Source organism: Dromiciops gliroides, chromosome 3 (assembly GCF_019393635.1).
Source record: "Dromiciops gliroides isolate mDroGli1 chromosome 3, mDroGli1.pri, whole genome shotgun sequence".
In the NCBI taxonomy this organism is placed as follows: domain Eukaryota; kingdom Metazoa; phylum Chordata; class Mammalia; order Microbiotheria; family Microbiotheriidae; genus Dromiciops; species Dromiciops gliroides.
In genome coordinates, this window is record NC_057863.1 from 102,604,875 (window position 1) to 102,627,620 (window position 22,746).

The 22,746-nt window shown below is 38.4% G+C and overlaps 1 protein-coding gene and 1 long non-coding RNA gene across 8 annotated transcripts in view; one reads left to right on the forward strand and one right to left on the reverse strand.

Annotated features, from left to right (window-relative positions):
- LOC122746911 overlaps positions 1–10,385 on the reverse strand; it is a 29,429-nt gene extending 19,044 nt beyond the window's left edge. For both annotated transcript variants that reach the window (XR_006355589.1, XR_006355590.1), the window contains exon 1: positions 9,934–10,385. This is a non-coding gene — a long non-coding RNA (uncharacterized LOC122746911). The remainder of the gene's footprint in view (positions 1–9,933) is intronic.
- Positions 10,386–13,766: 3,381 nt separating this feature from the next.
- Positions 13,767–22,746, forward strand: part of PCDH17 (protocadherin 17) — a 122,923-nt gene continuing 113,943 nt past the window's right edge. For all 6 annotated transcript variants that reach the window (XM_043992995.1, XM_043992999.1, XM_043992996.1 and 3 more), the window contains exon 1: positions 13,767–16,542. In XM_043992995.1, coding sequence (XP_043848930.1) covers positions 13,954–16,542 — 2,589 coding nt within the window. In that variant the 5' untranslated portion in view covers positions 13,767–13,953. The remainder of the gene's footprint in view (positions 16,543–22,746) is intronic.

Sequence of the window (22,746 nt, forward strand, 5' to 3'; positions counted from 1 at the left end):
TAATAAGTTTCTGTTGTATAAGTAAATTTTTAAAAATAAATATTATGGTGTCAAATGATAATTTAGTGGACGATTAAATAGTGTGATAATGGGTCCAATATGTAGTGAAATTTATTATGTGTTTATTGAATCATAATGTGCCTTATTAAATAATCCTACCTTAAGTGTAACTTATATAGATGTTATTTTAAAATACATACCATATATCAGTCACAGAAATATCAGTTTAGGAGTAGACCCCTTTTTATTGTATCAAAATCATTTCAAACCCTTCCCCAAATCAACCGTTTGGCAGCAGAGCACAGCTTCTAATTGGCATATGTTTTCCTTTAAAAAGTGAAATTCCTAACCTTTACTTGACAGAGATTTGGGTAAAATGCCACATAACATTTTGAGAGCTTATCTATGTTCTTTACAGTTGTGTTTATGCTGCCACACATTTGGAAACACACAAATAAAAAAAAGAGTTCACAAAAGCAAAATACTGACCTAATTGGCTGGTAACAGATAAATGTATAAATCAGAAAGAAATGATTGCCAACTATGCAAAAGTCTTAATCAAATAAGATATTATCAGCCTAAAAAGCCACCCTTTAATTTGAGGAATATTTGACAGTAATATCTATTGAAGTTGAAGCAAGCACAAAAGAATGACTAAAGAATTTGAATAATAAATAAGTACAGTATCTTTCTCTTCTGGTGCAAAATAATTTGTAGTTTCCTGATGATGCATTTTGTTCATCCTTCCATAATTCAACTACAGTTACCTAATATACTATACCATCAGTCATTCAGTAAAACTGTCTTTACTTTCATTGTTTCTTTGAAAAACTTTCCAATGCCACTAAATCATGTCTATAATATACAAAGTAAAGTGGGATATGATAAAACTTGGGTCTTGAAGGATCTTTGGTGATGTAATGATTGGAATGATGCCACCTACTGGAGACTTGCTGTGGGAAAGCTCCACCATGAGGAAAATGCCTCAGAGGCATTGTGGCTTTTCCTTGGCGTCAGGAAATGATGTTTGCTCATTGATGCTGTCTATCAAGGCTACCAGCCAATCAACTTGAGGAGCCTTCTATTTTCTGGGAGGAGAAAGGAAGGAGGAAAAGGAGCCTGTGTGGAGAGCTCTCACGCTTTTGGGGTTCCTGACTTGATGGTGGTGGTGGCAGAGAACTTCACAGGAAATTTGAGGAAAGATAGGAATGCCAGGCTGTTGGAATTCTGTTCTCAATCTTTTTCTTTCTATTTTCCAATAAACCCTTAAAAACCTAAACTTATTTTATCAGTGATTTTAGTCAGTTTCCCCCAAAACTGGGGGAACAGATTAGAATCCACATTTAGAATCTTAAATTACACAGTGATTAGTGCTAGGAAACTAAAGCTATTAGAGATGAACTGATTTGTCAAAATTCATATAGTTATTCATCTGAAATTTGATCAAAGATCTTCTCACTCCATACCATGATTTTTCCCCCTACTAGAATAGGTGGGTTGGGGTATATATGCAATTTGTCCTCACAATGCTAGTTTGTGCTTATGAGGCTCTATGAAGTAACTAGCCAAGAACTATCTATTGAACACCAGTTAGCCATCTCTTTCAGTCATGAATGCATACTACTTTTGACAAAATGGAATAAATGTGAGGAAAGGGAGGCATTTGTACAAATTGGAAGGATTCATAGTAAGGGACAAAATATGTATGATGTGAAGAGGGGTCAGTAATGATACCTTTGGATAGGAAGAATAGCCTACTTTCATTTTGCAACCCTTATGGTACTTATCCAGATGACCGAGGCAAACTTCCCCTACACTATGCCAGTATGACTTCATTCTACCCACATTAAAAACAAATTAATGTTTTTTTCAGTATAATTGAGGATTACAGCAATGATAATCCTCACACTCCAAATACAAAGAACCAAGTAAATAGTCATGTCTGACTTTCTGCAATTTCATGAACCCTGGTACACCAGGTTCTTCTATCTTCCACTATCTTCCAAAGTCTGTACAAACTCATGTTCATTGCTTCCATGACACTATCTATCCATCTCATCCTCTGCCATCCTCTTTTCATTTTGTCTTCAATCTTCCCCAGCCTCCCATGAGTCTTCTCTTCTCATTAGTTGGCCAAAGGATTTAAGCTTCAAGTAAACTTGAGAATACCACAAATAAACTAATTAGGAACTGAAGCATTATGAGGACAGAAGTGCTGTCCTCAAACTCTCAGGTTAAACAATCCACAAAAAAAGCTTAGAGCAATGTTTTAAATAGACGCAAACATACTAATATTCTACGCAGTACATGGAATGGACGGCTTTCACTATATAGAAATCTTGAGGAAGAAATTACAATTGTTTAAGGAAAGAACAAGGAACATCATCTCTTTCATACTGTCTTCTATTAGAATTATTCAGAAAATGCTTTTCTAATGAGTCTATAGAAAATTATAATAAAATAATCAAAATAATAAAACATTGGTTTTAAAAAGCAGTTATTTTATTCAGTCTACGGAATATTAAACATAAAAGAAAAATAGACAATATCTATCTGGATTTCATCAAAACAGATGAGGATGTGATAACAATGATGATGATAATTGACTTTTACATTATATGTAATTTAATTTCAACATTAATTTATCTATGAAATGATGTCATGTAGAGAGAAATTCTAAGCAGAGATTTTGTTGATCTCACAGGATTGACATGTAAAAGCCAACCAGTTCAATCTATTTAATGGTACTAAGTGCTGTGCCTTTAGCATCTATCAACCATTTTTATGATAATCTCTTATGTTCTTAGCACCATGGTAGGTGATGTGGGAAAAGTAGAAAGTACAGTTTGGGTGGGGAGAGTGTCCCTGCTCAGAGTCCTTAAGTTATAATTATGAAGAGAAGTCTAATATACAGGTAATAATAAAAGACACTAGACAGCATAATCATATTAAATTTTGTTGCAGCACCATAGGGGCTTTTATGGAGAAGAGAGAAATATGGGCTATAATTGCTAAAGAAGTCTTTGTGGAGGAAAGTACATTTCAGCTGTGTCTTGGCAATCTGTAGGCTTTGAACTGGTATAGGTGAGAGAAGACAGAATTATGAGGGAAGCAGTCCAATATGAGCAAAGCCATGAAGGTAGAACAAGTTTCCTGTATGTAGAGAGGTCAATGACTGCTCTGGTAGAAGGTTCACTTTGAAGAGTACAAGAGGAATCATGGGAAATAAATTTATATAAATCCTTTTTGAGTCATTTTAATCATATATGACTCATTATGACCCCATTTGGTTTTTTTTTTTTTTTTGGCAAAGATACTGGAATGGTTTGCCATTTCATTTTCCATGTCATTTTACAGATAAGGAAGCTGGGGCAGAGTTAAGTGACTCACCCAGGGTCTCGCAGCTAGTGTTTGTGGTTGCATTTGAACTCATGAAAATGAAGATGAATCTTCCTGATTCCAAACCCAGTGCTCTATCCATTATGCCACCTAGCTGTCTTACTTGTATAAGACAGATGGGGCCAAATTCTAAGCATTGTTCTACTCTTTAAATAAGGGGAAAATACATTAATATATTTGTTTATTTGAAATAATCAAGTGAATGTTTTCATTTATAGCCTTGACTCATCTAGCATTCAAAATTATAATTAAGGATACTGGTCCATAGGGAAAATTCAGTTTGTTTTTTAGGAAGGTGGCAAGGGGGAAGAATTGTCTCTGTAGAATGTTCAACAAAGACTGATAGATGGAGAGAGGAATTGGGAGGAGAAAGTAAGTGCTCCCCCCTTTTTTCCTATCAAATATAGAACACTGAGTCAAAGCTATAGTTGCCAACATTAGTTGTAGCTCTGTTTCCATGGTGGTCTACAACATTGTTCAAACTGTCCATCCCTTTCTCTTTAATCTGCTTTTAGGCAACAGGGTTAGTTCTTATGTGTGGAAACTGCTGTGTAGTATAATCAACTTATGCTCCTCCCCTTTTTTTTCTTCCTTTCTCAGAATACTATACCCTGATCACATCAACACTGCCCTTCACCTCTAACTAGACAGAATTACACATCAATCTTCCAACAGGTGAAAAGAGAAAGACCTCTATTTCTCAGTGGATATGTTGACTATAGACCTGAATAATGAAGTGAATAAGTTATAGCATGGTCAGTCTTATGTTTCCTTTGATTCTTAAGAGGTTTACTTGAGTTGTAACTTCTCGATACTATAGCATTATATGCTACTCTTTACAATTTTAGAGAGATTTTTGTGTTTTTTAAATGACCATTATTCAATTTTTTCAATGGCATTTTGGCTAGGATCCTAGAGTTAAAAGTGTAAACCTTTACTGTTCTAATATTCTGATGTTAGTAAAGTAGCCTTCAAATGGTTTGTCAAATTTTACAATTTTAATTTGTCATATCTGTGTGTTTATAAACAAATATATACACATACACACATTTACACACAAATTTAATGCAAATGATATATGCAAAACTGTATTTTCAATGACTATAGCTATTTAGAAATTCTATTTTATATCTGAGGCTAAACTTTTTGTATTATGGAAAAGTGTTTTTAAAAATTTATATTTCTCCCCTACAAAAAGCTTCCCCCCAATTATTTGATTAGTATAAGATCACAGATCCTATTATTTTACAGAGAAAAAAATGAAGCTCAGAGAGGGTAAAGAAATTTCCAGAATCTTCAACCTAGTAAATATTGGAAACTTTACTCATATATGTCACTGACATTATCTTCTGGAATTCTAACTTACTAAAATAAAACTTGGTGTCCAATAGTTAAGTACATTCTCATCATAGGCATAATGGCCTTGTTTGCCTAATTCTACACTCTTGTGAAATGTATTGAAGAAGTTGTGAAAATATACTACTATATCTACTTTAGGAATAGACGAATCATCATTGCCCAATTACTGTCTACATTTTAGGTTCTTCACTTCTTATTCTATGTATTAAATTCAGTGCAAAGTATGTGCATCAAGTTACTTATTATGTGTAAGGCATTTTTTATATTTTTAAATTATGGTCAATGGGCTCTAAATTGGTGTGTGTGTGTGTTTGTGTGTGTGCACATGTGTTAATGTAGGGGGAAATATAGACCACAAACTCAGTTTACAAACCTGACAGAAATAAATCTCCATTAACTTTAAATCAATACAGGCAAAATTAATATTTTTCCTGTAATTTCCTTCATTTGGAAAGTGAAATGGGTTTGCAGCCACAACTCTCACAGCACTATAATAAAGGAAGATTTTTTATGATGTATTTTAGGTGAAAGATAAAGCAAGTGCTTTATGTAGCACTAAATTTTATTCTTTCTAGTTTGATATCCAACCACTGGATTTTATTTTTTTGTTTTTTATCTTTTTTTTTCTTTTTTTCAATTGAACTGCAATTTAAGAAAAAAAATAACATGAGAAAATAGCATGCTTAATTGCCTGAAAAAGAAGAACTCATACAGTGAAAATAAAATTATTCAAGGGAGACCTTATCCCTGAGACTGGGGAGGGTTAATAATTATGATCCCTAATAATGTACAATGGCTTTCTATAGCATCTGCTTCCTAAGAAGCTCAATGTGCTCCTTGGATATTTTTCTCCTTTATCCCTGTGAGAGAACTATATGACAGATAGGCAGTATAAAATGCATCCTTATTGTGAAAAGTAATGTAGGATCTGTTATAATCACAAGTGGTCAGGTTGTTGGTTTTGCCTCTCCTGAAAGACAGCACCTCCAGTGACACAGCCCTTGGAAATATCATGCTAGGTCATCATTTCAATACTGACTCTGAGGGAAGAGTGCCACCTACTGAATCAAATTTTCCGGGTGTGCCTATGAGGGCTGGTCTTCCAATTTCAGCTCTGTCCTATCCTGTTTTCCTGGTAAGAATTTCCAGAATAGCAACCTCTGGCAGCATTATGATTATAACGACTCACCTACCATCTTTTAAAGCTTATTTTAAAGATGTAAAAATCCATTTTTGTTATATAAATGCATTTGATTCATGACTATCCCTTTGGATTAAAAAGAAATATATTTATGGATGTGCACAAAGTCTTTCAAATGGATTGTTGCCTGAAAAATAACCCCACCCCATTCTCACCTTATCTGCATATTACTATCAACCCACAAGGGGGAGCTAACATGTAACTTGTTGTTGGGTATCTTCCGAAGGAAGTCAGGGTTGACTAATATCAGTTGTTTCTGGATTCTACCTAACACTGGAGAACCTGTATACTTTGTCAATAGGCTTTGTAAAACTAAGGATTAAAAAGTTATCTACATAATAATTTTAATTAAGGTAAAACAACTCCTCTTTGTATCCTCATCAACATAACAGATATATTTGTTTCCAAAGTTTCAACTTCTAAATTCTTATAATACACACATACACACACCAAACACATATGTATATCTAGTGATAATAGTTTACTTATTAAATAACCTACAACTAGTAGATTACTTAACTTTATTAAAGGTTAAAAACTGACTTCTAGGATACATCACCTGAGATAAGTCATTAAATGAGTCAGTAACTGGTAACTAATCAGGAAAAATTACTTCTGATTTCCAAGCTGGAAATACTAATATAACAATATGCATCTTGGATCCATAGTGATTGTATCTTTACAATAAAATAAAAGATATATACCTTCCAGGTGTAAATTTCATTGCTATTTAAAGAGAATCTCCTTTAGTCTAGGAATTCTGTGAGAACAATTTCACAATAGAAGAACTTCAATTTAATGATTTTATTTATATGTTAATGTATATGCTAATATTATAGCATATTCTGTAGCAGAAATGCCAGACATAGCCTGACCTAACCTTCATAGTTCATCTGAGATTCCAATAATTAAAAACAAAAGCTTTAAAAACCAGAAGTAATATTAAAATCAGAGTATAGTTGAGATATAAAAAAATAGTTTTATCTTTGAGAGTGAGATCTCAAATTCGGTTATAGGAGGGGTGCATGTGTGTGTGTGTGTGTGTGTGTGTGTGTGTGTGTGTGTGTGTGCTAAAAGAGGAAATTATTTAGAGAAGACAATACTTCTAAGAGTAAATTTTAAGTGCTATGATTTTCCTTAAAAGTTGCATTCAAATGTGATCTCTTGTCATAATTCAAATATAACATTAAGGAGAAAGGAACTCCTGTTAGCAGTCATCCTGGTGATACCAGTGACCTGATCACTTGCTAAGGAGAAAGAACTTAATTTAACTGCCCCCCCTCCCCCCTCCCCCCCAAAAATGGAAAATGTATGTTTATCAGGGAAGCATAGGAATGCTCTCAAAACTGCCTATGCTGGACAAAGGGAAATATTGAACCTAATAAATTTCAGGGCCAGCCTACCAAAACATTTCAGTCATTCTAATATTTGATGTGAAATGATTACACCTATTTTGATAATTATAAAGCCCAAGACTATTTAGGTATTAGGAAAAGCTCCTTTAAAAAGAAAACCAAAATCCCTTCTAAAGAGGTGAAATTTTAACTGGAGAAAAGGCAAGGAATGAAATAAGGTAGATGCTGCATTTCAGTTATAACATTATTTTTCACTCTTCATAGCTTCAGCTAAATGGAAAAAGGGTACTAGCTGACTTGAAAAATAAACTGGCACCAAACATTCCCTTTCAAGGAAGACATCTTATTTCGGAAGAACTCTAGCAGGACAAGTTTTTGAATCATATTTACTACTGTAGCTATTAAGACTACTAGGAAGGACCATACTATCAGCACTTCTCTACTGTGTATTTATGAAGTGACTGTCTGAGGCATAACATTTAATTCAATTACTCAGAAAAGCAACACAATTCTATATAGAAATATTACTTCAATCTTTCCCCCCTCCTTCACAAGGAAACACATTTTTTCAAATTATTTTGTAAAGAAATACAGTCCCATTACCTTCTCCTGGGAGGGGAGGATATTCCTTTATTTAACATTCTCCATATTAATGTCAGTAATCAAAGTACTAGGAGGAGTATTAATTGTATTATCTAAATATAAGAGCCTACAAAAAAAGAAAGCTTTACTAACTCTATGGTCTAAGCAATTTTAACACATGTCAACAATCCATACTTGAAATTTCCCCAGATTAGCATATTTTAACATATAAAACCCTTTCATTTATATAGCAGTTTTCTTCTAAGAAACCCTAAATTGTTTATTCTCAGTGAACATGTATATGCATTGTTCTGTAAACCACCCAGGACTCTGGATTTTCAATAAATATTTATTAACAATGGTGGTAATATAATTTCATTAGAGTGCTGAAGCATTTGTTTGTAATTATTACTAATCAGTTTGAATCTACTCTTTTTCTGACTGTAAATTCAGCTACATAAGATTGTATGGGGTTAAATCAGGAGTTAGATACATAAGCAAACTGTCACTATACTGCAATTTGGTCCCCAGCATAACCTAATTTATGCTTTTAGGAGTGGGGGAGGAATGAGAGAATCAGACTACATGCCCATATTTTTCATAACACATTTTTCATGAACCTTAGAATCTGAGGAATGTATAGTACTAAGGTAATCAGGAGTAATCCTTCAGGAATCATCCCAGAAAGTCCCATGGGGGAAATTACCTGTTAGGGAAAAGAAGGCAGAGCATAAGATATGATTTTTCCAAGCAAGGAGTAACTATAGGGAAGGAAAAACTCACAGAAGGGAGGCCAGTAATTCTCAACTACCACTTCAGAAAAGTAAAATTTCCACTTAAAATAAATTAAAACAAGTAGATGAAGAAGGAAACTCATTTCAGTACACAACAAACTTTCTTCATTTATACAGATTAGATAGAAAGTACAGCATATCTAGTATAAATCTAATTTGTTCTCCAGTTGGCCTCACTTCCATCAGCATATGCCATGAGTACACAATATTCCTGCTCAATACACTAGAGGGAGTCAGGGCATAATTACATAAGGGCTTTTACATACACACATATATCAGTATAAGTACATATATGCATGCCTGTTCACATAAGGTTGTCATTTTATTAGCTGTTCTCAGGGACTTAATCTTCCTGGGTTTAACAGCTATTTTACAGCTCATTTTGACCACATGTATGCCTCTCCATATCTTGCTAGAAAGGGGGAAGAGCACAAACACCAAGGGAGTGTATGAATATCTAAAATGTTTTATATGACTATCTCTGAACTACTGTGTAGCCCCATAAGATAAAGGTTTAGAATGCTTACTAATTAATTAATTAATTTGTATTTAGTCCATCCCTTTTTATAATTAAATTATCTAGTGATTTTAATATCCATAAAACAGCATCTTCCATGTTCCTGGTACAAGAACAGCCCTGTACACGTTAGCACTACAGTTCCTGATGTCCTTCATTTATACTTTACAGGCAACTCATGCATCCAACTTATTTGCAAAACAAGCCCAGCTTTCACAAAGCATTGCATTCCTGATGATTTGTTGTGAGATCCTACCCCAGGAGAAACTACCCATTTCAAAGATACAGACATCTTAGGACTTGAAATCCTACTACAAAGAACACTGATTTTAACTTATAAAACTATAAGAGGGGCTCTTGGTTCCCTAGTATGTAAATATGGACACAATGCTGACTCTAACTCCAGGCTAAAGGTTATCCCTTGGAAGGAAAGCCCTCAGAGAAATTTAAAACAAAGCAAAATAAAAACAACTCTTTTTACCTGAACATTGAAACAATTACCCCTACAATCATTTATATGTGTGTGTTTGTGTGTATATATATGTGTGTGTGTATGTGTGTTTATATACATATATATCTTACTTGTAATAGGTTTGTATTTTTTTTCTTTGTATCCTGAATGAATCGTGTTACAGGTTTGTACATTCGTCATTCACAATTTATAAATGGCAACTCAACTTTATATTTATGAATCCAGATTAATACTCTCGCAATCAAAACACTCACCTTTTTATATTTCAATACTCCGATTTTCTTTTTGCACTAAACCTTTCCCCGGGATGGCAGCATCTCAAACAAATTCAGCATCCCTCAGTCCCCACATGTTGATGTTCGAAGAGTTTGGAAAGCGAGGCAGTCTCCATGATTCGGGGATGAAGCACAGTCGTACAGAAGTGAGATGAAATGAAGCAGGATTTTTTTTTTTAAACCGTGGTGCTACTTAGAAAACAGAGGGCTTAAAGAAAATATCAAAACAACCCAAAGCACTCTCACTCGAGAGCTACTAGCAGAGAAACTTATTTTCACTGGGGTTTACATTCCTTTTTATCATTTGAAATATATATGCAGGAAGAACGTAGAAGCTACTTGCAAAAATGAGCACCAAAGGTTATATGCTCTTTCGAAGACAGAAGTTGAAATTACGTTGTAAAGGTTTTAAAAGGAGGGTTGAGGGAAAGTTCCATAGTTAACGTATGGGGGCCGGGAGGGCGCTGCCCATTGGAAAACCTAGGAAGGGAGATCACTGTTGAACCTTGGGTTGAAATAAGGGTAACCGAGGGGCGTTGGTCCTTGAGTATTATAAACCTGATTTAATTTGTGGCAGTCTAAGCTGGTATCGATGATGAGTGTGTCTCTTTAATAGAGAGGCGGTTTTACATTGCCGATACCGTATATCTATCACTGCGGTTCTGCTTTTCTTCTAAAGCACTTTAATAATCGAGGGACTCTCATTGCCCGGATACATGGGGACAGCCGATTTTCCCCGAGGTTGAAGAAAGTTGCATATCGATTCCTGTTACAAGCTGCAGACGTTCACGCGTGCAGTCACGCGCTCGCTCGCTCTCTCTCTCTCTCTCTCTCTCTCTCTCTCTCTCTCTCTCTCTCTCTCTCTCTCTCTCTCTCTCTCTCACACACACACACACACACACACACACACACACACACACACACACACCCCACACAACTGCATTGCTTTCAGAGTAAGCCACATTAAACAACCGAAGTGTGGGCAAGAAGGGTGTCTGTATGTGTTTTTTTCTGAGAACGTCTGTGCATCCTTGAGTGTGAGTATGAGTGTGTGTACGCGCGCGTGTGTGTGTGTGTGTATTAGAGAAATAGATACCTAATAGAAAATCCAGCATCCACTGCAAGGTTCCGAATCTTACACACACCCTGGGATTCCGCTTTCCTGTGTGCCTTTGACACAGAGAAAAATTAAATTGCTTTCAACCCTCCCCCCTTCCCGTTTTCTAGTGGAAGACCATGGAGAAAGCTTTTTATATGTAGTTAAAAGGCCAGAGAGACTCTGCAGTGTAGAAATGAGGCGCTGCAGTTTACAAGCGACAAGCCCTTCTCACATTGTTAGTCTCCAATCTAACTGATCTAATCAATGACACCGAAGCATTGGGGATTCTAGCACCGCCTACCCAAGCCTTTTACCTCTTTTTCATTGGAAAATGGAAAAGGAGGCAGGTTCTTGTTCTTAACTCTGATTGGCTGGCAAGGAATCAGTATCAATGTTTAAGCAGCGGCGTGAGGTGAATAGAGTCAGTCAGCAAGAGGCACTGGGAGAGAGCAAGAGGGCTGGGAGCCCAGCAAATGCAGCAACAGCAGAAGGGAGCCTGAAGAGACGCTACTCCAACTGTTGAATTGAATTCGTCTTATTATTATTAATTTTAATTTTCTTCACTCACTCGGTTTCGGAGATGGATTTATTTTCTCTGAAATCAGCACATCTTTTGCATGCTGTTGGCTGATCCTGATGAATGCCTGATTCAAAGAGGCCACCCACCAATAAGAGAGGGGGGGGTAATACCCCACTACAACAGATTGCAGAATTAACTATGCACATTGGGTCTGGACTTTTATGAATAGAGGACAATTGGGGGGGGGGGATCGAACTGAAAGCCGAGACTGAGCTGTGAGGAGTTACTGGAAACCTCCTATATATGTATATTTTGTTTCCCTAAAAATCAGAAAGATCTCGGGGTGGCTCACGCCTAAAATAGAGGACAGATAAAAAAAATACATATATACCCAGCAAAGCAGACGCCTTCTCGGTGCTGTGGATAACAGCCTTGTTTTCCTGATCCTCAGCCTCCTGGAGAAAGAGGTATAGTAAAAGTGCAGCTGGATTCAACACCCCCTCCCTTTCTCCTTTTTCTTCTTCAAAACATGAATCTGATTTTTCTATCTATAGAGTGAGTCAGAGAAGCGTTAGGAAGAAGCTGCAACTAATGTCTGTGAAGGGAGGTACATGAGGCGATAGTGAATGCGATTTGTTCCGCTGGATCTGACTCATCCAGCAGATTGGAACACCTGAATTTCTGGATGTGTCATTCACTTATTTTGGGGGTGTTTTGAGAACCTGAATTAAAAAAAAAACACTTCTAATTGCCCCCCTCGAGAGGTAAATCGTCCTGACTTGGTTTATTGCTGCTGTTGCTACTCCCTATACCAAGATGTCCAGAAAGACTGTTTGAGCTTGAGACTGCAGAATGCATTACACCAAACATTAATTTGTATTTGTTTAATCCATTCCCCTTCAAAACAACACAAAAAAGGACATACTTTGTTCGCTTAAAATATTTACCACTTTTATTCATCACCAAGATTTTCTTTTCTAAATGAAGAGGATTGGGAGGCGGCAGTGCCATTGGAAGGAGATGCTGAATAGAAAGAAAAAAGAAGCACTTGACAGCACAGCCCTGTGAATGCAGAGACTGTTTCCCTTTTAGCCACAGAGTGTATGTATGTGTGTGAGTACTGGGTGGATTTTCTCGCTTTTCCTTCTTCTTCTTTTTTTTCCCCTCCCCCAATTCTGAGCATTCAACCATGGGTTGCCTGTTGATTTCCTTTCTATTGGAGAGGAAAGCAAACTGGAATTAAACTGCATCGAGCAAAGTGCTGTTCCCTGAGAGGATGTGGTGGTGGCGGCTGCTACTGGCCTGTCTCAGAGAAATCCAAGAGTGTATATGCGAATGAACATAGACTGATTTTTTTTTTCTTTCCTGTACACACATACGCATACACACTGCTGCTGCTGATCCGGTTGGGGGTTTCCTGGTTTCGGGGGAGCATTTTTCAAGACGAGAGGGCGGAGGCTGGTAAAGGGAGGAAACTACAAATCCGGACACTAGTTCTTTGCTCTGCATTTCCCCCCCTCCCTGGGGTTGCTTGGAAAGGAAAGGGAGAACTACGCCTGCCAGCGAGATGCAGTCTGCCGCTGCCGCCGCCGCCGCCGCCGCCGCTGCAAGCAATGCAAGATTAGATCTCTAAATGCAGCAAAACACTCCCTGAAAACCAACAAGCCCGCGGGGCCACCAGACATTTCTCTGTACACAAGGGAGGGCTTCAAATCTATTTCCGAGACTCGTCTGTTTCCTTTCCCTTATCCCCGTCAATCTCATCACTGGAGATGAGTAACAAGTAAGGATTTCACTTTACAAACCTGCTTAGAGACACACCTCCCCGCTCTCTTTATCTCCCTCCGCCTCTATTTTTAATAGTATTTCGGAGACTGCGTGTGAGAGTGGCTTTTCAGCGCACTGGTGGAGGGGGAAAAAAGAAAAGAAAAGAAAAACCCTGCGTATTTTTAAAACCCATTAACGCTGCCTCCTCCCTCCCCGCCTCCCCCCTCCCCGGACGATTTTTTCTTCTTATCATCCACCTCATCGCTGAAGTTTGTGGAGCCTGAACTGGAGCTGGGGTTTTCCTGTAGATACGAAGGACTCGTTTTACCCCTGCGCTCGGAAGCTGCTTTTATTTTCACTCAGTGACCCTTAAGCTACGGTCCATTTGCTGCTCGCCGCTCTGGGCAGATGCTGTAGCTCAACAGGTTCGAGGAACTTGGGGAAGAAATAAGAAGAGCCTGAATCCAAAAGCAGCTAGAGGGAGAAGAGAGACAGACCCTCTCTCACGCACGCACACACACAGGAGCACACACAGAGCCCTGTTGTGTTGCACGCTCGCGGCACACAGACACACACAGTCCTGCAGCTCCTGCCCCCACCCCGTTGGTCTGGGATGTACCTTTCCATCTGTTGCTGCTTCTTGCTCTGGGCTCCCGCCCTCACGCTCAAGAACCTCAACTACTCGGTGCCGGAGGAGCAAGGGGCCGGCACCGTGATCGGCAACATCGGGAAAGATGCGAGGCTGCCGCAGCAGGGGCTTCTGCCCCCAGAGCGAGGAGGCGGCGGCGGTGTCAGCATCGGAGCCGGGCGCGGCAAATCCGGCAGCTACCGGGTCCTGGAGAACTCGGCGCCGCACTTACTGGACGTGGACGCTGACAGCGGGCTCATCTATACCAAGCAGCGCATTGACCGTGAGTCCCTGTGCCGCCACAACTCCAAGTGCCAGCTCTCCCTAGAGGTCTTCGCCAACGACAAAGAGATCTGCATGATCAAGGTGGAAATCCAAGATATCAACGACAATTCACCCTCCTTCCCCTCCGACCAGATTGAAATGGACATCTCAGAGAACGCAGCTCCAGGGACTCGCTTTCCACTCACCAGCGCCCACGACCCCGACGCCGGTGATAACGGGCTCCGCACTTACCTGCTTACCCGCGACGACCACGGCCTCTTCGCCGTGGACGTCAAGTCCCGGGGAGATGGTACCAAGTTCCCGGAGCTGGTGATCCAAAAGGCACTGGACCGTGAGCAGCAGAATCACCACACCCTAGTCCTGACCGCCCTGGACGGCGGAGAGCCTCCGCGTTCCGCCACCATGCAGATCAATGTGAAGGTGATCGACTCCAACGACAACAGTCCGGTGTTCGAGGCTCCCTCCTACCTGGTGGAGCTGCCCGAGAATTCCCCTCTGGGCACCGTGGTTATTGACCTCAATGCTACCGACGCCGATGAGGGCCCGAACGGCGAGGTGCTGTACTCCTTTAGCAGCTACGTGCCTGACCGGGTGCGGGACCTCTTTTCCATTGACCCCAAAACGGGACTGATCCGTGTCAAGGGTAACCTAGACTATGAAGAGAACAGCCTGGTGGAGATTGACGTACAGGCCCGGGACCTGGGGCCCAACCCCATTCCGGCCCATTGCAAGGTCACGGTCAAGCTGATAGACCGCAACGACAATGCGCCCTCCATAGGTTTCGTCTCGGTGCGCCAGGGGGCGCTGAGCGAGGCCGCCCCACCGGGCACTGTCATCGCCCTGGTGCGGGTCACTGACAGGGACTCAGGCAAGAACGGGCAGTTGCAGTGTCGCGTCCTGGGCGGAGGAGGGGCGGGAGGAGGACTTGGAGGGAGCGGGGCCGGAGGCTCAGTGCCCTTCAAACTGGAAGAGAACTATGACAACTTTTACACCGTGGTGACTGACCGGCCGCTGGACAGGGAGACTCAGGATGAGTACAATGTCACCATTGTGGCCCGGGACGGAGGCTCTCCCCCTCTCAACTCTACGAAGTCATTCTCTGTGAAAATCCTGGACGAGAATGACAACCCGCCCCGCTTCACCAAGGGACTTTACGTGCTGCAGGTACATGAGAATAACATCCCTGGTGAGTACCTGGGTTCTGTGCTGGCACACGATCCCGACCTGGGTCAAAACGGCACTGTGTCCTACTCTATAATACCCTCGCATATCGGGGACGTGTCCATCTATACCTACGTTTCTGTGAACCCCACGAACGGGGCCATCTATGCTTTGCGCTCCTTCAACTATGAACAGACCAAAGCCTTCGAGTTCAAAGTACTAGCTAAGGACTCAGGCGCCCCAGCTCACTTAGAGAGCAATGCCACGGTGCGAGTGACTGTCCTGGACGTGAACGACAACGCACCTGTGATTGTGCTGCCCACCCTGCAAAACGACACAGCCGAGCTGCAGGTGCCCCGGAATGCCGGGCTGGGCTACCTAGTGAGCACTGTGCGGGCCCTGGACAGCGACTTCGGGGAGAGCGGGAGGCTCACCTATGAGATTGTGGACGGCAATGAAGACAACCTGTTCGAGATCGACCCGTCCAGCGGCGAGATACGCACCCTGCACCCCTTCTGGGAAGACGTGACCCCGGTGGTGGAGCTCGTGGTGAAGGTGACTGATCACGGGAAGCCCACCCTCTCAGCCGTGGCTAAGCTCATCATCCGCTCGGTGAGCGGCTCTCTTCCCGAGGGTGTGCCCCGGGTGAATGGCGAGCAGCACCACTGGGACATGTCCCTGCCGTTGATAGTCACCCTGAGCACCATCTCCATTATCCTCCTAGCGGCCATGATCACCATCGCCGTCAAGTGCAAGAGGGAGAACAAGGAGATCCGGACTTACAACTGCCGCATCGCAGAATACAGTCACCCTCAGCTGGGCGGGGGCAAGGGCAAAAAGAAGAAGATTAACAAGAACGATATCATGTTAGTGCAGAGCGAGGTGGAGGAGAGAAACGCCATGAATGTCATGAATGTGGTGAGCAGCCCCTCCCTGGCCACCTCCCCCATGTACTTTGACTATCAGACTCGCCTGCCCCTCAGCTCACCCAGGTCCGAGGTGATGTACCTGAAACCTGCCTCCAACAACCTGACAGTTCCTCAGGGGCATGGGGGCTGCCACACCAGCTTCACTGGACAAGGGACTAATGCAACCGAGACCCCCTCCACTCGGATGTCCATAATTCAGGTAGGAGACTTTTAGCATAACCTGGGACTTGACTTTAAAGCTTTGTTTTTGGAGTTGTCCTGACACCTATCGAACAGGACTGAGACACTGCCAGCAGCAGTGAAACCCTCTGGTTTACATTCTGAACACTGTGTGTGTACATACTATAAGATATACACAGAAGTATCATCCATGTATGTAAATAACAGCACAAAAATTACAAGATGTAAATGTCTTGTTTCTGTGACTTATTTTAACGTGGTTTTTTTTTAATAGACTTCATTTAAAAATCATTGAGCAGTGTTCAGTGTTTGTGGCTTGGTTTGTTTTATTTTTTATTAGTACATATTTCACTTTATAACAAACAACAAAGAACCCTCCCACCTTTGGGAACTTTAGTTTGACTTGTTAGTGGTTCTTTGTTAACACTGCAAAAAAAAAAAAAATTTAATGTTATGCTACAAAATGAAAATGTTGTCATATTGGAACAACAGAAACAGCAGTCAGATTTCCAGTAGCCTGAATCAGTGTGAACTATTGTTTACATTAATATATTTAAATATAGTCTTAGCAAAGCACATTTTAAAAATACATGAATCTAATTTAATATTCAGCTTGAACTACATCTTAATTCAGTAGTGTAGTTTAAGCTTTCAAATAACAGATATGCTTTCAAACTACTTTTTAAAAGTTTGAATGAAGAAAGGCTCTGGATAATGACTATTACTATATTTGAAATGTTGTCCAGTTGTTTTATTAATATTCTCTTCTGAGTCTTTGGAGAAGTGAACTGAGCGTATCAGAAAGAAGTGACAGACTCATTTTGTGTTCCCTGAAAATGGGAGGGAAAAGTTGCACTATAGTCACTTGATGTACCAAAAAAAAAAAAGATATTTAGAATGCATTTAAATTCATGAACTGTATATTTGATATGAACAGAGATTTCAAATCCCCCAATACTTTTAATAAATATGTGTATATAAATACATATATACACAAATATATATCCTACACTTTAAATTAAAAGCCATTTACACATGGCAAAGGGGAAAATCCAGATCTTTGATCTAGCATAGGTATGTATTTTGATAATTGCAGGGAAACTCCCTCTGCACCAGTCAGTTGGAGCTATTCCTCAGGCCATTGTGGAGTTGTAACACAGCAGCAACTTCATTTTATGCTTATCATGCATATGAATTGCTTCCAATTACTTTAGTGGAGAAATACTTGAAATAAAAAATTGAACTTATCAGAAAGTGACAGTTAAGGAAGATGAACAATGTGGGGGTAAAATCAAGATAATCTGATTTAGACTTATATGCTTTAAAAGTCAAATAACTTTTGACGGTAGTTGTTTGGGATAGTTTTTTTTTTTTAATTTATTGTTAAACTTGAGTGCTCAAATGCTAAGTCCACTCATTTTTGCTTCAGAATACAACTGTAATAGTTACTAAAAAGCATAAAATTATATTTTCCCACAATCAATGTAATGTCTCCATAAAGTAACCAATACATGTACTGATTAATGCTACTGAATATGAAGCTATCATTTGTAGTGTTAAATCCCACTGGTTGGAGATTTTTTTTTACAGTGTTTACTGTATACTTAATCATGATTTTTTTTGGAGATCTACATAAAACTGAAAGAGGAAATTCCTCCCTTAAAAAGGTGTTTTGTGGTTTCTATGAAAGTCTGTGGCTATTATATCTGCTTTTCATGGTCATCTACATCTCTAAGAGAAAGAGTTTTGTGCTGAAAGAAAAAAAAATTATATGTAGGTAGTCACCAGATAAATGCACAAATACATTGCCTTTATTTTTTTTTAAACTCCCTTGCCTAAAAGGTTGTTCTTACCATCTATTTCCACAAGTCAAATTCTTATTGGAGTTCCTGTGGAAATGGAATAAGAGAATACCTAAACAGTCTGAGGCATTAGTCAGAACGGGCAGGATACACCTGGGATTGAATCAGCCAGACCATTTTGAAGACACAGGTTCCGAGTGTTTCCATAAACACTTGGGAAGGCCTTGATCTGTCCTAAACTAGAGCCATTAATAGATTGAATTATTTTCTTTTTTTATCAGTTCCAACACAGAAATTTTCATATTTAGTTTGCAGAAAGTAAAGAACATCTCAGCTCTGTCCTTGTTCCCTCCTCTTCCATCATAATACATTTCAGCAAAATATATAACAGACATTGTTCGTGGAGAATTAGTTTTAGATTTAGAACCTAAAATACATTTTGGTCCAAACATAGCTTTCATTGGTGTGGGACCTCCATTAAAGCAGATCAGTAATTTATATACTTTGACACTTTATCTAGGATGAAGACTGGGCACTGAGAGGTTATGTGAGTTGCCCAGTCAGAATAAAAGTAGTTAGATGCTATGGGAGACTTGGACTCAGTCTTTCAGGTCTTTCCGAACTCTGAGGCCTATCCTCTATCCTCCCATAATATTTTTTGTCAACATGATCTTCACTTTCATCATTTTTTTTTTTTTTTGCAAAGTGTTCCTTTCTCTGGTGCTTCTATAAGTAGCCTGGAATGCCTTCAAAAACACCCTTGGGGACTTGCCTTTTTTTATCACTCATCTGATCAGGATCCAACACTTCAGCCCTCATTGCACACCTACTACTACATGTATATGGTTTAACCCTAAATATAATGCATGTGATGCATTAAATTAAGGACAATGAGTGATCCTTTTAATTTAGTTATTATTTTGCAAATGCCTTAAAATGAAGTATAACACTTTAAGCACTTAGGTACACCATTGTCTTATTTCAGGTCAATGAATTGGTTGTATGCTCTTAAACTGACCTGGCAGAAATATACAACTCTGAATAAAAACTTGACATGGACTTCTGGGGAGATATTATAACTATGTGTAATATGTTTTTGATTTATTCATGAAAGTAAAGGAAGTTCAGTACTTGCACTGAGGTACACATGAGAGTATATTAAGGACTAACAGAACTCACATTTTATGTCTGTACAAAGTAGAGCATAATATAAAACTAATATGAGAGCTTCATTGATTCCAAAAATTATGGCTATATTTTGTAGGCACATCTGCGGCAAAACCATACTTTAATTGAACTCAAACACAACATTAAGAACTCTATTCATGCCACACCCAAAATAATGTATTTTTGTATCCCTTGTTAACATTAGGATAAATTCTAATATCTATTTGTCAGCTAGAGTAGTTAAAAAAACAGACTTTGTGGAACAGCATTTGATTATCAGGTATGATTTTCTCACAAATTATTCACGGAGAAGTATGACGACTAAAGGTGGATAAATTGAAATACAGCTTCCATATTATCTAATTATAGTCCAAAGATTAGCCAGCATACACAAGAAGCAGAGATACTTTTTAACATGTGCTTAAATATTTCATTAATTTAAAGTATGTTATTAGGAAACATACTATGGCCACTTCCTTTGAGAAACATTGATGAGAGAAAAGGAATTTGGGCCTGAGATAACAATTTTACTAGAAAAGATAAAATGGAGCTTTAAATATCTTCTTTTCTCCAGTCTGATGAATATGCATAATTTAGGGAATCCTCATGTGGCATGCTAAAATGAAGCACCAATCATTATTGTTACTTGAAAGCAGCCACTGTTCATGCTCTGTCAACAAAGGTAATAAGTCTCAGAATAACTTCATCAGGAGATGATTTGGGGAGGGGGAGGAAGATAGTCCTGGAGTAGCTGGGGGAATCCCCACTTTTCATGCTTCTCTAATGTCTTCAGACTTTCCATAATGTTACTACAAGTAGCTTTTATGTGCACCCAAAGAAGGAAATGTGCAGAGTCTACATTTTTAGTATAACCGAAATAATTAAAAGGGAAAAAAAGCAACAACATTCTCTTTTCAGTATTTTAAACCTCCAATTTCAAACAACTCTCATTAACTTTAACTATAGACTTTGCAGAAAGTGAGTAACATATTGATCTATGTTCATGGACTTTTCAGTCAAAGAAAGTGAAGTACGTGCTTTCAGAGGGATAATGCACACTTGAAACACGAGACATTTAGCTGAGGTATTCTCTAAAGCTTGCACAAAGATCTAAATGGAATAACATGAGTGAGGACTAGGTAAATGAAATGTGTGGAAAGAAGAGGCTCACAGGTAGCCTTAGCACTTTTGAGTGAAAGGAGGTATGGAGAAACTCCTATATGTTTTAATGATCCAATTGGACAATGCCTAATGCAACCCATGAGACAAATTAATGTTTTTGAGTTTCTAGAAGCTAACCTGGTGTTGTACAGCCAACTTTGCTGGACATGTATACGTATTCATCCCCTCCAAATTCTCAGGAGCCATAAAGATTGAGTTTGGAGATTCACTGGATTCATACTGTGCTAATTATACCAAATTCATGTAAAATATTTTTTTCATTTTTTTCAATACATTAAATTAATATCTCAGACGTTTGGCTGTTAAAAAGACAGGATAACTAGAAAATTTACTCACTGGTTATGCTGGTGAATATTCAGATTGCATAGACATGCACAACCTGACTTTTTTTCCCCCCTCATAACAATTATGGAAATATAGAATGGATCTCAAAAATAATAAAGTCGAATCACCTCATTTTTCATAAAAACAAACAAAAAACCTTGAGAGCCAGGGAGGTTGTGACAGGCCAAAGGTTTCATTGCTAGCTGGTGCCATTGCTCAGAACAGAACCTAAGTTTATTCATTCCTAGTCCAGCATTTCTTAGACCAAAACCCTGAAGCCTCAGGTACATTCTTATTTTGAATATCTGGGGCTTGATGTAGCTGCAAATATACTTTGATAAATCTCAAAATAGACCCTAGCTTGGTCATTGGTATAATGAAGTGCTTCAAACAAATAAGTTTTTAAAGAAGGAGTTAAAATGGCACAGAGGAAAAAGGTTATAAGGTTAAAAATTCAGGCAAAATGCTGTATTAGCTGCAAAATTGCTTAAAGAACTTTAGAGTGAATCTAAATCATTATTTATTATTATTATTATTAATCATTTGAGAATCAGGACTGTGCATCAGTGTTTTTCAAATGTTTAATAATCCTATAAAATGTGATTTTTAGTACAATATGAAATTATAGAAATAAATTATTGTGATGGAAGTAAAACACTATAGAGAAACATTTAATTTTTAAAATATTTAAATTGATAGCATGACTTGACATGATTAAAAACTTTCTTTGTCGATTAGGTACAGCCTTTAATAAAATTAGCAAAATATTATTTACGTCTATCTTTATATATTTTAACATGTGAACCATATGTAGTCTCCAGGTGAAAATACAATAACCTTTTTCTAAAGAAAATGAAATGTTTTCAATCTCACTTTAAGAATTTTGAAATTTCAATTAATCCTATCAAAAATTCAAATTTTTGAGAATTTAACACATAGATTCTTTAAGTTGTATGAGGTACAACTTGGTGAATAAATATGACTTCATTTGGGAGAGGCTATAGAAACATATACTTAAAAATTATTTTCTCAACAATGTGCATGTAGTAAGTGCATAGGATTATTTCAAAGGCAAACATTGGTACAATCTTAAAGTTTACACATCTTATACTAAAGATATATATTTGTATACATATATAACATATTACTCTTAAAGCAATCTTAATTATCGAGCAGACTAAAGGACTAAGTCAATTTCATATATTCAAGGAAAAATTCTGAAATTAACATTTAACACTTTCCCAATTACAATATTTAAAACACAATTTTGCCATGTTTCATTTCTACAGATTAAGCAAGACTATAATCTATTTTTTGCTATTGGCAATGCATAAATTATATATACTATATAATATGCCATCACAATTTTTTGTAAGTATATACATTACCAAAAAAAATTATCAGAATATATTTACAGACAGCATCTAAACTTATGATGGCTTGTATGTTTGGTGAAAAAAAGAAAGTCATTGCTAAATATAATGTAAAGCATTAAATTGTGTTTTACTTTTTAAGGAAATGAAGCACTGATTTGATATATAATATGTATATATTTGTATGTGTGTATATAATGCATACACACATTAATTACAGGAAGAAAACACTCCTATGCTTATTCTTCATTTCATAAATGATTTCATTTTATCACTGCAGCTACTAGGATATTTTCCCATCCCACAGGCTACACACCTCAGAAAATAGTTTGGTAACTTAATGTGATGATGACATGTGAGACATTAAAAAATCCT